Here is a 15715-nt window from a genome sequence, read left to right on the forward strand (position 1 = left end):
TATATATATATATATATATATATATAAAGAAGAATTCGAGCTATTGATTTTTCAAAATATCTGCTGTTCTTGTACAGTTAAATAATTCAAGTTTTCATGAACATATGTAGACAGATATTTGCGCATTGCGAGAAACCATGTCCGCTATTGATGAGCCGTTATATCCTATTGCGGTTTTGATTGATGAGTTGAAGAATGAAGACATCCAGCTTAGATTGAATTCAATCCGGCGATTATCTACCATCGCCCGTGCTCTTGGTGAGGAGAGAACACGGAAAGAGTTGATTCCATTTCTAAGTGAGAACAACGATGATGATGACGAAGTTCTTCTTGCAATGGCTGAAGAGTTGGGCATGTTTATTCCATATGTTGGAGGGGTTGAACATGCGCGTGTATTGCTTCCACCCTTAGAAGGACTTTGTAGTGTTGAGGAGACTTGTGTTAGGGAAAAGGCAGTTGAGTCATTATGCAAAATTGGGTCCCAAATGAAGGAATCGGATTTGGTGGAATCATTTATTCCACTTATGAAGGTCTGTATATTGTCCTAATATCTTTGAATGCTGCTTGACTCTATTTCTATGTTTGTTATATAGCTCTAGAAACTCTGTAAGATTGGTAACTCCTATATTCTAGTATAACTGTATAGTCAGCCTGCTCTAAAATTGGGTTATTCCTTTTTCTCATTTTTGGTTGGTATTGTGTGTGTTTTTGAGACCTTAGATTAAGGCTTCTGCAACTTCAATATGGTAGCTGCTGATTTCAATTTGTGTAATAAAGAATACATATCTTAGCCTAGATAAATGCTAAGCTAATGTTGTTCTTCGTATTTTGTGCTTTGTCTCATGGTGACTATTGAAAAGATGGTAGAAAAACATGAAGGTTCATGGTTCATTACATGGGTCAGCAGGAGATATCTTGTAAATAATCTCTTGATCTTTTAAAGATGTTCCCTTCAGGGTATCCTTTACTAATGAGGTTCAGAATTTGGGGAAATATATAAATTGGTTGCTGTATTTGGTATGCACTGACCCTTAAGATAGTTTTAATTGATTGTGAGCTAAGTTGCTTGGTCTCGGGTACGGGTGTCCGATACGGGGATGGATCCAGAGGTTGAATCCTATATGATCTAAATTTTAAGATTCGGGGATATGGATCCATGTATAGATACGGGTGCGGAGATCGGCCTAAAATAATTCCAATTCTAAAAATAGAGTTATAAAATCTAAATTATGAGATATTATATGGAGAACTTGAGGTGAAATATTGAACAAGAGGAGAACCCCGAAAGGAGATAAAAGGAAAGGCAGTGGTAATAGAAATTTATACATACAAGATACTCATTTTCTTCTATTTCACCTTCGTATTTATTTTGATTATAGAAATCATCGAATCTATCCAGAATTTCCCCCTCAAATTCGATTAGAGTACCCAAAACTAGCTGCCAGATCGGGTACGGATCCCACACCCACATCGTGTCGACACGGGTGCGGACACAAAGTGAAGAGTCCGAGCAACTTAGGTTATGAGGAGGATATTGTGTGTGATTCAAACTTACGATGTAATTACTTTATGTAAATGTTAATTCTGGGAATAGATAATACACCACCAGCAAAAAGTTCCCTTATCTTGGCTTATATGAAAAAAGAAAGGTCACATGAAACAAGAGTGCTTATGTATTTATTGAAGTTATCGCCTAAATATAGATGGTGAGCGTGATAAATTAGGATCTTGGGACACCTGAAATATAAACAAGCCCTAGCTAGAGTATTGCTGCTTGTGTTTAATTTGCTAGTTCCTTCATTGGTTGGTGAATTTAGTGTGCTAGTTAATAGATCAATGCTCGTACCATAGATATGATCCTTCAAAATTGATTTCCGTGGTTTCTTGTAACCAGAGACTGGCTGCTGGAGAGTGGTTCACTGCTCGAGTTTCCTCCTGTGGATTGTTTCACATTGCTTATCCTAGTGCTCCAGAGCCACTAAAGAATGAACTGAGAACCATATATAGCCAACTTTGTCAAGATGATATGCCTATGGTGAGGAGAGCAGCTGCCACAAATCTTGGAAAGTTTGCTGCAACTATTGAACAACCCCATCTGAAGACCGACATCATGTCAATGTTTGAGACCCTGACACAGGATGGTATGGTATTTTCATTATGTACTCTTTGTATTTTATCCTTTCTTTGGAATGACGCAATTTGCTTTTGCCTTTCTGGAAGTGGTCTCTTTTTGGAGCAAAATTCTTTTTAGATCCTGGAGTCCTTGAACTCCTGTTAATTCTGTTGGCTCTTTATGGTTCTCTTTAGTCTTTATGTTAACATAGTGTCTGGGAATAATTTGTATAGTTTTTGAGAATCATTTTGTAATGAGCATTTCCATGTAGGCTCTGCTTTGATGTTAGGATTGGTTCTAGGACTTGGGCTGTTCAATATGCTGTCTGAGTAAATAACAGTTCAGAATTATTTTAGTTCATCATTTTCTGTTGACTCTAGTAGCACAGCTCATAATAGTGCCTAGGTATGAGAGAAGTATTGGAAAGCATGGTAAAAATTAGTGTTGATATACCCGTCTTTATTCAACAGTTAAATGAATATGCCAAAAGGTGCAAGTCATTTGAAATACAGCACGCATCTGGTGCTCTTTTGTCTCACTAAAATATACCGTACTTCTCTCAAAAAATTCTGAGTGAGGTTTTTGTTTGTGTTCATTTTCTAGGTACATCTTCAAGGGTTCTTTATTGTTCCTTAGATTTGAGTAGATACACTCATCTGAGATAGAGGAACAATTATCATAGTCTATATTACTTGGACTGTTTTATTTTGTCTTAAGATATCACAGTTCATGAGTGTGGGTGATACTTCAGTATACACTAAAACTTGATAAAGGTTGAGCTATCCATTATGAAATCTTGTCTAGCCTCCCCTGTTCATAGAAAAAGTTCCATAGCCTGATCAATTTCTATTTGTCAAGAACTAGCCTGATATGTGCGTTGTACCAATTTTCTGTTAGTGGCTAGTATTTGGTGTTTTTGTTGAGCTCTATTTGGTTTACTTAATTTATATCAGTCTGACTAAGGAGGAATTGGTTATATTCAGATCAAGATTCTGTCCGTTTATTGGCTGTTGAGGATTGTGCTGCTTTGGGGAAGCTGCTGGAGCCTAAAGACTGTGTAGCACAAATTCTTTCCGTCATAGTTAATTTTGCGCAGGTTAGCCACCAGCTTTACATTAATATTTTTATTGCATGCAAATGCAGTGATGAAGATTTCTGCCATGTGGTCTTTCTGGAAATCTTATAGATTGGTAATATTTTTGCTGTATTTCGTTTGTCACGTGTGACTGTAACTTTGCTCAGTCCCGACACTTTAAGCTTGACGAGGTATTGGGCGATTGCCTGGGAGTTTTTTTTTGCTGTTTCACATTTCCCCAACTATAGCTGATAAGAAGCTTAAATTGTTAGCATGAGCTGAAAGTATATGCATATTGGTGCATAGGCTGAAAAAATCCTAATGAATCCTTTTTTATTCATTATGAGTTGTGCATAACTAACTTTTGCTCTGTCATAGAAGGTAGTTCAAAAGGATGCAAAATGACATTGATGATATAACCCTTATGCTGATATTTCCTTTTTACCTTTCTGGAATTTGGTTCTTTTGCTTATTTGTATCAACAACTAATGCGATATTTTCATACAACCAAACAGTGCTGCTTTCTCAGTTTATAGTGTCATATGGAATGTAGTTACTGATGTTAATACCTGTTCATTGATTTGAACAGGATAAGTCTTGGCGTGTTCGTTACATGGTTGCAAATCAACTCTATGATCTTTGTGAGGCAGTTGGACCAGAGGCTACCAGGTAGATATTTGTGATACTGTGCATTTCTCATGTTCTTTAATCTGTGTTACGGTTTACACTTTTGATAACTCAACCTTGCCAGTCAAGTGATGTATGTATTTTTTGTTCCTGAATTTTCTGTTTGTTTGTTTTTTAATGCTCAGAACTGAATATGATGTGGATATGAATTTCTCACAAATTTTGCTCACCACAATGATTTCTTTTTCTTTTTCTATTTTTTTTTCTAGCGATTTCTCTCCCTTGTGACTAATTCATGACCCTCATAAAATTCATCAGGACGGATTTGGTCCCTGCCTATGTTCGGCTACTTCGTGATAATGAGGCTGAAGTGCGTATAGCTGCTGCTGGCAAGGTGACTAAGTTTTGCCGTATTTTGAGCCCTGAACTTGCTATCCAGCATATCCTTCCTTGTGTAAAGGTAGAAACTTATAAAGTTCCTTTTCTATGTTACTGTCCCATATTCCTATAATGGTTTCTACGTATAATGTCTCCTTGTGTGATTCCTTTTCTTAGTACATCTAAATATCAACCCTTGAATGATCCTTAATGAGTTTGTAAGTTTAACTTAACCACACTTCTTTCACAGGAACTATCATCAGATTCATCCCAGCATGTTCGTTCTGCTTTGGCTTCAGTTATCATGGGAATGGCACCTATTTTAGGAAAGGTATAAATGCCCTCGTCAGTGCACCAAATTATTGAGTTTGCTCTCCCATTATGGTTATATTGGTAAAGTAAAGTTCAGGTTCTGTCCACGTTGCTTCTTATTGTTGTCCTAGTATAACATGCTCATTCCCTTGTGCTTCTTTAACTTTCCTTACCTTTTCTGGAGTCCAAAGTTGGGATTGTATTTTAGCAGTATGTTGTCGATTGCTGTAAGCACATGATTAGCAGCTTATCCTGAAGAAATTTTTCTTCCGTCTTACAGCCAGTATGGTGTTTATGTTTTTTTTTACTTTGGTGATTGTCATTTATCGTTCTCACTATAGTTTTGAACTTAAAATACTACCTTTTCCTGGAATAGGCTCGACTTTCTTTGTGGCTTTGTCCAATGTTTAGTCAATGATGTCTCTAACAGGAGTTTAATGTTTCTGTACTGGTTATTATAGGATGCAACTATTGAGCAGCTTCTCCCGATTTTCCTCTCTCTTCTGAAGGATGAGTTTCCTGATGTTCGTTTGAATATTATCAGTAAGCTTGATCAAGTAAACCAGGTTAGCTATAATTCATTAATATAACTCTGTAGTCTGTACTTGAAGTTACTTCGCCTTATTTGAGGCTTGGTGGCTTCTGAATCTACATACCTGTATCATGTTTTTCATGTTCCCCTATTTCAAACTAAATCTTATTGCAGGTAATTGGAATTGATTTGCTCTCCCAATCACTGCTGCCAGCAATTGTTGAACTTGCAGAAGATAGACACTGGAGGGTTCGGCTTGCAATAATTGAGTACATACCTCTATTGGCAAGTCAGCTGGGTGTTGGCTTTTTTGATGACAAGCTTGGTGCTCTGTGCATGCAATGGCTAAAAGATAAGGTTTGTTCAAAGCTTTCTGTTACTTGTTATTCTGCTGATAATTTAGAAAGAAAGAACTCCGAATATTCTAGTTTATGTCTGGAGAAAGTGATTGTATTCAAATGCCTGGATAAAGTGATTGTAACCAAGTAATATTCAATACAACCTTTTGAGATCATATCTGATGCTACTTCTTGTATTGGCCACTTAGTATCTTGAATATTACTTGTGCATCCTTCCTTACTTCTTTCAGGAGATACTCAAAATGAAATGATACAAATTGCATCACACTGTGCAACTCTTTGTAATGTTCTTGTATTTCTCTTTTATGTCTTCCTTATGATCATTCATGGATTTGCAGGTTTACTCTATTAGAGATGCAGCTGCAAACAATGTAAAGCGCCTTGCTGAGGAATTTGGTCCAAAATGGGCAATGGAGCATATAATTCCACAGGTTTTCCTATTGCCTTCAATAAGCTGGTTGATAGTTGGTACTGCGATAATTTAGCAGTTTCTTCTTCAAGCCAAAAGTATTTATTTCTATTGTTATTGAATCATACATTGTTTATCACTGATTATGAAGAGATCATTTCTTTGCCTGTTCTTTAAAGAGTCATGATTTGTGGAATTTCTTTTCCAGGATTAGTACATTGCTGTATGATGTTCCGGAATCAATATCTTTTATTGGACATTATCTGAATTCAGTTTTAACTATTAGAACCTTTCACATTTCTTTTGGTTGGGGGTGGGAGGTCTTAGGTTTTCCTCTTCAAATAACTTGACTGATTCATTTTTCAGGTGTTGGATATGATTAATGACCCACATTATCTTTACCGGATGACCATCCTTCATGCAATTTCTCTTCTTGCCCCTGTCTTGGGCTCAGAAATTACTTGCTCCAAACTCCTGCCGGTTATAATTGCTGCATCAAAAGACAGGTTAATCTTCAGTATATTTAGGATTTACCATTTTGTTGGGTAATTGTTACACTTACAGGTCTAACTTCTATGTTCCAGGGTACCGAATATCAAGTTCAATGTGGCTAAGGTGTTGCAGTCTGTTATTCCAATAGTTGAACAATCTGTAAGTGCCAATTTACTTCTCATTGGTTTAAAGGCTGACATGTGTATATTTGTGTTTGTCATGCATTTGCTTTTATTTTTGTAAACTAGACTGTCTAATGAGCAACTCCACCTACACTAGTTAGCCTATTTGAACTCCGTATAACTAGTCCCAAGTCCAACAAAGTAGGAGAGTTGTGCTAGGTTGAAGGTAAGTATAAAAATAGGCAAATTATGATGATTGTTTGTATTAACCAAATGCATTTGGTCACACTCTGCTTGGCACGAGTTACATCAGCATCCAGGTATAACAATAAATGAATGAAATGAACTCGGCCGAACAGAGCAGAATGGAAAATAAAGATTTGTAGCCTATCCAACCATTTTTTGATGATGCATAGTTGATTCATAGTGTGTCTACTGGGCCTTAGTAATAATGTAATTACTAATATGTTCATGGAAGTTAGAAGTGAATGTTCGACTTGAAATACTTGATGGAGACATTTCTTTATCATCTCATGAATTCTGTGAGATGTGTTTTTATTGCTGGAAATGTGGAAAGAACAAAAATCTGAGTGATGACTTGCCAGTCAAATATTTCACCATTTTCTTTTTATGTGAAATTCTAATCTGGTATGAAAATCTTGGTAGTGTGTATGTTTAATAGTCAATTAACTTATATTCACTGGAAATTTGTATTTTTTAGGGGGTGGAGGTAAGATTTGAAAAATGAAAAAGAAAAAGAGGAAAGAGTTTGGATCTCTAATTTATGAGTCTGTCAATATTAACCCCGAGTCTTTATGTACAGGTTGTGGAGAGCACAATTGGACCGTGTTTGGTTGAACTCAGTGAGGACCCAGATGTTGATGTTAGGTTTTTTGCCAGCCAAGCCCTACAAGCAACCAAGTGATGATGTTGTCTAGGTTAAAGGAAATTGAATAGTTCAAATGTAGTTTTCTCCTTGTCTGTTGTCAAGTGTGAACGAAGATGTACAAGAGCTTTTGTCTGTCTTTAGATATCAAATACCATTCTTGTCAAGCATATTTGGACATCGTCTAAGAAAAGTTACTTCAAGTTATGACCAACTTTTTTCTTTCAACCCACCATAAAAGTAAATTCAATTGAACTTGACCACAAGTTTTATGTTGTGTTGGTTTCTCAAGGAAATTGCACATGAATTAGAACTATTAGTATTGTGGAATCTAGAGAAAGAGCGTCTTACATATTGATTAGAGTTGCGGAGGATATATTTCTGTGTGAAAATGGCAAGGCCAACAGGGGAAACTTAAGGTTAAGTGTTGATACATATGTTTTCCCTGTCTTGTACACACAATTGACTGAAGACATTAGCACCTCAATTTTTCTACTCAATTTACACGCATCTCAATTATAACGCAGATACCTTCAACAGTCTTTGTTGCCAAGGTGAGAACCATTAGGAAGAAACCTCCCCCTCACCCCCACCCCCTCTCCCCCTTTTTTTTTTTCTTGTCTCGATTAGAATTTTCCACTCACTTTATTGACACACTCTTGGATGCTTATAATCTTGCTAAATTTGGCTGAGGTCGCCACTAAGTTGATTGAAATAAGCACATTACAAACGTACACCCCTCCGAGCCAGAAAAAGAAGAAGAGGAAGATGACATTACATCGGCTTTTGTCTAGTGGGGCAGTAGTATTATTAATGCGGTTGCTTAAATTGGAGAAATGAAATTACCTATTTTACACGAACAATCTGCTTTTAAATGGTACAATTAGTGGGATGAATAGACTGCTCAAGACATTTTGTTTAAGTGTTCAAATTTTGTACTACAAATACTCACGATTTCATTACCATTGCATCAAATAGAAGAATAAAATGAAGCTTTAAATTGGATATGCACACTATGCCATAGCTACATTAGAAAGCAGAATACATATATACAGCCTCTTCCCAAACATATAGAACAGAAATTACATATTAGTGTTGTCTATCAATAAAATGGAAGACTGGGAACGTTCTCTGGCCGTTCACAATTTGATCTTATCCACCCAATCTTCTGGTTAACGTTGTCATACACGAACAACTGGCCACGTAGTGAAATATCTGCAAGGGATGACAGTAGTAACGGAACGGTTGGCTTTAGACGAATCAAATGATAGCTATAGTTAAAACTCAAACTAGAGCACATGAATTTCCTATGTCAAAGCTTATGGACTTTTGTCATCTGATTCATTGTTTGTGCAATTATCAGGAGGCTAACAAGTTAATAGAAAAAAAGCTATGATAACCTTTTAATGGCTCAAATCCATAATAATCCATTAAAACACTGCTGATCATATTCAGAAAGGGTTATATATACGTTTCAAATCTAGAAAAGCTCCAAGTTCTACTGACTAACGAGTTGCTCCTGAACATCTATTCAGCTAAAATAAGTCTATAATGACATTCTGTCAATTTAGGAAAGAATACCTCCAAGTATTATAGCAGAACCATCGTGAACGTTGCTTCCATCAAGTATACCTAAGCACACATTACTCTTTTCCTGCAGTATAATAATTCTCCATTGTTGGTTAGAAGAGGAAGCAAAAGAGGAGGGGAGGAGATGGCAAAGTACCAATGACCAAGAAAAAGTAAGAGACTACTCACACTTATAGTCAAATACCCTTCTGCAGGAATCCAAAGCTTAGTGGACACGACACGCCACTTTCTTCCGAATTGAAGGTTTAGAGGTTTGAAGAATTGTCTAACCTCTTCAATAGATCTGCATGCAAATAACAAAATATTATAATTATCCAAGCAATGAGTCAGCAGAAAAGTGAAACAGGAACGAATAAAAGGGAATTCTTCTTAGATCAATATTTTAGAGAACAAAGCAGATTATGCATACTAAGGCTGGCTTGTAAATGTAACTCTGGCTTCGAGCAGAAATCATTTCCATTTAGAGCTGGCGTCAAAAGTTACATCACAAAGTGAAGAAAAAAGTTTCGTGCTGATTGACGATCTCTCAATTGATATTATTTCCTGTATCAATGTGCTAACCCTAGAAGAAAATTTTCACGAAAACACTAACAGCTAGCATAGACACACCAGAGGGAAGTAGTATAAAACCTCTGACTTTAACTGTCACCTCCTGCAACCAATCATTAATTAAACAGGTATTATTTTACCTTACTGGAAATTTAGCTCGCCAGCAAATGGGTAATGTCGTATCTGATGTATCCTTGATAAGATCTTCACTGGAAATCTCTTCAAGCTGCAATCATCGTGAAAAAAGGTGCAAATAGTTGGTGAATAATCATCAAAGAAATTTGTGGTCTTCTGAAGGCGTGGATTTCTCAGCCTGACTTACCATGGAAATCAAAGCTTTGTATGCTTGATCTGTAAAATATGTATAAGTACTGCCACTGTCAAACACTACAGTATCTTGTCCATAGCCTGTGCTGCCTAATCGAAGGTCTTTGCCTCCATAGTTCATTTTCATCAATTGTGCTTGATAAAGATTACTGAACATGAAAGGATGAGGGTTAATAAGGACCTGAGAATATACCAATAGTCAGGACACATACAGGGGCGAAAGCAATCAGAACCTACAGAAACTGAAAAGAAGATAACTCAGACAAGTAACAATGATACAAGAATGATATGGAAATTTTGTTGTCATTCTTTTGTTTGGCTTTTTTAGTTTGGACATTTGTCAGCATCTCTTCTTAAGTAGGCGCCAGAGGATGATGAAAACCAAACACACAGAAAGCAGTTTGCAACCTTTAAAGTATATGTGAGAAGAACCAGCCATATATTTTGGCTATCTTATTATAACCTAAAGAAATCAAGAAAAGGAACAGATAAGGCAACTCAAATACCGAAAAACAGAACCAGGCCTCAGTTATAAGCAAAGGTAAAGGAGGAGTAAATATAATAGTACTATAAAGGAAAATTGTACAGCCACCAAAATACTTTACTCACGGAAAAGGGTTATTCAGCATAGGGACCCATGACATCCGCCACTGTGGGACAAAGTCATTGCCTAAGAACAAGTAGCCCCCATTTGTATCAGTGCGAAGACAATGTCCAATAACATTGTTGATTAACCCATGACTCGCTAGCTGAGAAGGCAAACTGATTGGAGCTCTGCTAAGTCCTAGGATCCCATCAGTGCTTGCTAAAGTGTTGAGAAGTGTGCCTTGCTGATCATATGCACAGCTGACAAACACAAACCAAAACTTACAACTTTATAAAGTAGTATGGCCACAAAGTACAGGGTCTGGATTAATGTTTACCCGAAAACAACATTTGGCTTGGTTCCAGTCCCATTTGCAAGCACCAATTGAAGTTCATCCTTTGCAAGAACCCCAACAGAAGAGCTGCGGTCAGCGTATTCTATCTCATAATCACATTGATGGCAGTTATCACAATACTTGGATCTCAGATTCTCTTGTACCTCAACACAATATGGGTTTTTGGGAGGTATCATATTGACATTTCTGGGCTTGTACAATGGGTGGGCTCCCTGAGAAAGCTTGTAATGTTAGAAACTAATATAGGATCACAAGTTTGAAAATAAAGAGTAGACTTTCTAACTATGCTTGGGCAACTCAAGTGGTGGAGAAAGTGTGATTGGAGAGGCCCAGTACCTCATCCACCACTACCTAGGTGCAATAATAAGGTACATAAGGCATGCCACCCCACAAGTAAGACATAGACAGATGATTTGTGACAAGAGAACTTCACCGCAATGGGAGGACTAGACCCCAGAAAAGGAGGGGCCAGCATAAGATGGGGACTCCAAGTTCAATACCAATAACAGAACAACACCTTTTATGACATCATCATCCTTCATGATAAGATTTGTTTCTGAACCAATAACGACGACATCAACAGGAAGTATAAAAATACGAAAACATTAGACCATTTCTCACTTGAATTAGAATATCTTAAAACTTTGACCAAAATTCATCTGGTTATTCGGGAAAAGAACATGTGGTCTTTCGAGCAATAACAATCAGCAGAGTGTCTGACTAATGCCATGGTATACGGAACTACATGTCATTATTAACTAAAGGTATCTTTGTCAATCGTATTTTCGACATCTCCCTATCAAATAGTAGTATCATAGCTAGCACCTTCTGGTTATGCTAGTGATGATAGTAGGAACTAGAAGAAGCAACTAGTAATAACACAAGCAAGAGTTAGGCATCACCTTGGCACAACTAGTGCATGGAGCATCACATTGGATCCACATCAAATCACTTCCCGTATCAATATCAAGAAAATAAGGCCTAGGAGGATTCCCAACAAGCATATATGTGTAGTACAACCTATACAGGAAATGATGTTAAAATCAACTTTGTACTCCACTCGAACAATTCATGACCCAATTACAGCTTATAGCAACAAAATCACTTAGAGTGCACTGCAAATTTCAAAGATGAAGAGTATGCAGAATTATTAATAAATTGGTTATTCAATTAGAGAGACCTGGCATCCTTAAATTTTTAGATGAAAATTGTATAGGCACTTTGTAGAGTCAAGTTATCAATCTGTTCTCCTTGGCAGGCACCAGTTCAGCAAGTTAAAAAAGGTTTAGACTTTAGACTGAGAAGAAAATGTCACTATAGGCTGATAAGGAAAATGTGAGAACCTCTCTCATGAGTTGTGACTCAAGCAATATATAATCTATGAATTTTAAAGAATAACTCATATGATCACTTTGTCAACTAATGAGATTCCTATGATCATGTTCTGCAAGTCCTAGTCGACTACAATAATTTTACTTGATCATTATATAGATGCCATGAGACAGCAGTTTTTCCTTTTTCGCGATGCCCTTTGCTATAATTCCGCCAGTAAAGGGTATTCAGCTCTTTAGCTTGTTCACATGTTGAGTATAGACAACCAGCTAGAAACAGTCAAATTGTTTAATGAGACTCTGAATATGTAAAGTACCTTAAATGGATATAAAGAATTCACATAACAGGTACCAATTAGTTAATGACTTCCAAATTAATCATGAAATCAAATATACAAAAAGGAAATTCAGTAGGAAAATACTTCAACCAAACATACCCTTCTGAATGAATATTACCCCTAACAGGAAAATTAACAGAAGAATCCAACTTGGTTGCAGCAGAAAGAGACTTGGCAATCTTTTCTTGATCCATAAAGTTATCCGGTTTGAAATCCACAAACCTCCCAAGTTTGAATTCAACATCCGTCCTTGAATTCCAGGCACCACCACGCTTAGGATACAAAGGAAGAATAAACGAACTGTTGGAACTCTTATGATCCTGTTCCACATCACGTAATTCGAAAAGGGTCTCTTGGGTAAGTGAAGACCAGAAAGATAAGGCAATCAGAGAGATACCCAGAAGTCCAAAAACGATTTTAGGGCGGAAAAAGAAGGATCTTTCTAAGGAAACATGAAGAACGCCTGCATTTACATCTTGGTTATGCGGTTGGCTTTGTTGTGGTGGTTCTTCTTGTTGTTGTTGTTGCTGATGAGTGGGTGAATCTGAGAGTGTAAATGCTGTTATGGTTTTGCCATAAGAAGGGTTGTCAGGTGGTGGTAGTGTGATTATCACTACCCCTTGTATTGGAGGAGAATTTTTTGTCTCCTCCATTACTGTATTGCTCTGAAGATGAAGAAAAGTGTCCTTTTTTCTACCTGCTCCAGTCTGCTGCTTGCTCTATATTGAACGCCAAGTCAATGAAATTGAATAGAATAATGGATATGACTGATGACAGGTGAAACAGACAGTTGGACTTGGAAGATACCAAGCACTTTCTGGGAATATCAACTTTTTTTTTTTTTTTAAACTTTGGGGAATAAAACCGTTTAGTTTGGCTTAAATATTGGTTAAATTTATTTTTAATTTAATTTTTTTTATTTTTGGAAGTATTTAATAAATATAGAAAAAAATTACTTAACATAAGTCAAAAATCGTAAGTAGATCTTCTTTACTTTTTATTTTTTTGACTTGAAAGTCATTTAAGTTTGACTTAATATTTTTCAATTTAAAACTTATTTTTTAAAATAATTCAAACGGGCTCTAGATATTATTATTGATATAGGAGAAAAGACATAAAAACACCATCGAAGTTGCCCCATATTTGCATAAAGACACCTAAACTTTAAAAGTGTCCGATCACACCACTAAACACCTATATAACGTTGTAAATGGGTCATTTTTACCCATTCCGTCGTATATGTTGTCCGCGTGTTGCTCACTCTCTAGGATAGAACTAATCCGACCCGATCCTTTTTTTTTTAAAGAAAATTCGTCTTCTCCTTTTCATTTCATTTCTCAACTTTTCCCTAAAATCGAACGAAATACACAAATGTTGTTGATAAAAGTGTTGTTGTTGACGATCTCGTTGTTGATCATTGTTGATGTGTATTTGTGAAGATTCTTGGAGATTGAAGGTCTAACATGTTAGGGTTCTAAAACATATGATAAAAATCTTCACTTATTTCGATTATTCTGATTTTATGGATTATTATAGTGTAGAAGTGTTGGAATCGACCTCCTACAGTTGCTATTGTTAGGATATTTTTGAGTATGTTGCGTAATGGACTTAGTTAGTGTATAGGGTATTGTGTTATTGACTTAGTGCGACTGTTAGTGATTAGGGTTTTGTGATTGTATTTTAGGTTAGAGTTAGATGTTATCCACTTAGTTCGAATCTTATTATTTATCTCTTATACCTTTGTAGACTTCAATTTGTACATTATCAACTGCTATTGTTAGTGCTTTTGTTCTGTTAGTACTGTTAGAGCTAAATGTTATTGTTTTTTCTACTTTTGTTAGTTAGTGTTTCTGCTGTTGTTTTTTAGTGATTATGTTTGTTGTGTATAACTAGTTAGAGTTAGTTATTGAAATGTGTGTTTGAATTGTGTTTGTTATTGTTACATGTTTTTTCAGGATGACTTTTACTCTGATAACTTTAAGATGGTATCATGGGGGGGGGGGGTAATAGAATTTGGTCCACCACCTAAATATATTTGGGGACATGTGACAATATTCCTAGATGTAGATGTTGGTAGGATGTCTTATTCTGAGTTGGGGGCCTACATAAAGGAACTAGGATATACAATTGATTGTGATTTTTCATCAAGTGAGATGGGTTATTGGTCTTTGTTGATAATGATAAGGTTTTATTTAACCTTTTCAATATGATAAATGATGGGGATACAATGGAGGTGTATGTTTTTCAAGGGGTTAGTAAAGCTAATCAGACCCCACTTGAATTGGAGTTTGTACCCCATGTGACTGAAAGTGGGGTAGGTGAGGAATCTTTTAATGAGACTTCTAACCCTAATAATCAGCCTCCTACTTCTACTTTTCCTTCCATCCCTACAGATGGTCCTTCTGAAACTTCTAGCACTCCATTTGAAGCTCAGTCTTCTACTGTGCCTCCACGATCTCCTTCTATTGTGCCTCCTTCTTCTATTGTGCCTCTACCATATCTTTCTACTGTGTCTCTTCCTTCCGATGTGCCTCCCCCATCTACTTTTACTGTGCCTCCTCCTTCCTATGTTCCTTCATATGATTATCCTATAATAGATAATGATCCAACTGATGACGAAGTGGAAGATAAATCAGGATCTGAAGGGAATACTAGTGAAGATACAGAGGTTGACAGTGATGTTCATTAAAAGTATGTAGATATAAGGGCAACCAGGAGGCATTTCAAAAGGTCACAAAGGAGAAGTAGGGGAACTACTTCAGATTAGATTAATGTTAATGAGAAAGGTCCAGATATAGGATATGAAGAGACAAATAATGGTATTAAGGAAAGCTAGGAGGTGATGAACCTTATTATCTAAGTGATGAAGTTCCTAGCTTTGAAATAGATGATGAAACAAGTTGGGAAAATGGTGAAGAGGTTGATCAAGTAGTGCATAAACCTGTTAAGAGGAAGAAAACCCCAAATAAAGTTGTGTTTGATACAATTGCTGAAAAGATTGTTTAGGAATTAGGACTGGTTTTTGAAACTGTTGAAGAATTTAGAGTGAGAGTGACAAGATATGCAATCCAAGAACATATTCAAATTGAAAAATATGTAAATGAGCCTGGCAGAGTTAGAGTGAGATGTTGTAGAAAGATTTGTCTTTGGTTGTTGTGTGCAAGTAAAGATAGAAGTAGAGGAGATTTCATTGTTAAAACATACAATCCTATCCATAAATGTTTGACATCAACTGATAACTACCTGTGCAACTCAAAGTTTTTGGCCACCAAATACAAAGAAAGAATAACTCAACAGCCAAACATCAGCATTGTGTTGTTGCAGGACAATATTA

General features: G+C 36.4%; 3 protein-coding genes across 4 annotated transcripts in view; 2 read left to right on the plus strand and 1 right to left on the minus strand.

The window, feature by feature from the left end:
* The window catches only part of LOC107023679 (serine/threonine-protein phosphatase 2A 65 kDa regulatory subunit A beta isoform-like), an 8846-nt gene extending 1278 nt beyond the window's left edge, over nucleotides 1–7568 (plus strand). The window contains exons 2-13 of one of the 2 annotated variants that reach the window (XM_015224449.2): nucleotides 111–530; nucleotides 1895–2141; nucleotides 3097–3209; nucleotides 3778–3857; nucleotides 4134–4275; nucleotides 4444–4524; nucleotides 4967–5071; nucleotides 5212–5394; nucleotides 5735–5827; nucleotides 6172–6311; nucleotides 6390–6456; nucleotides 7243–7568. In XM_015224449.2, the coding sequence (XP_015079935.1) occupies nucleotides 138–530; nucleotides 1895–2141; nucleotides 3097–3209; nucleotides 3778–3857; nucleotides 4134–4275; nucleotides 4444–4524; nucleotides 4967–5071; nucleotides 5212–5394; nucleotides 5735–5827; nucleotides 6172–6311; nucleotides 6390–6456; nucleotides 7243–7344 (1746 nt within the window). In that variant the 5' untranslated portion in view covers nucleotides 111–137 and the 3' untranslated portion in view covers nucleotides 7345–7568. The remainder of the gene's footprint in view (nucleotides 1–110; nucleotides 531–1894; nucleotides 2142–3096; nucleotides 3210–3777; nucleotides 3858–4133; nucleotides 4276–4443; nucleotides 4525–4966; nucleotides 5072–5211; nucleotides 5395–5734; nucleotides 5828–6171; nucleotides 6312–6389; nucleotides 6457–7242) is intronic. The other variant, XM_015224450.2, reaches the window with a different exon arrangement.
* A 673-nt stretch (nucleotides 7569–8241) lies between these two features.
* Nucleotides 8242–13118, minus strand: LOC107023711 (aspartyl protease APCB1). Its single transcript, XM_015224490.2, has 9 exons — nucleotides 12481–13118; nucleotides 11615–11732; nucleotides 10695–10924; nucleotides 10381–10617; nucleotides 9767–9920; nucleotides 9585–9670; nucleotides 9064–9178; nucleotides 8887–8959; nucleotides 8242–8520 (listed from the first exon to the last, which is right to left on the minus strand). The coding sequence occupies exons 1-9, from the start codon at nucleotides 13032–13034 to the stop codon at nucleotides 8408–8410; spliced, it is 1680 nt and encodes a 559-aa protein (XP_015079976.1). The 5' UTR covers nucleotides 13035–13118; the 3' UTR covers nucleotides 8242–8407.
* Nucleotides 13119–14608: 1490 nt separating this feature from the next.
* LOC107022449 (allergen Asp f 7 homolog) lies at nucleotides 14609–15070 on the plus strand. Its single transcript, XM_015223055.1, has one exon. It carries the CDS (start codon nucleotides 14609–14611, stop codon nucleotides 15068–15070), a length of 462 nt encoding a protein of 153 aa, XP_015078541.1.
* Nucleotides 15071–15715: the final 645 nt, after the last annotated feature.

Source organism: Solanum pennellii, chromosome 6 (assembly GCF_001406875.1).
Source record: "Solanum pennellii chromosome 6, SPENNV200".
Classification (NCBI taxonomy): Eukaryota; Viridiplantae; Streptophyta; class Magnoliopsida; order Solanales; family Solanaceae; genus Solanum; species Solanum pennellii.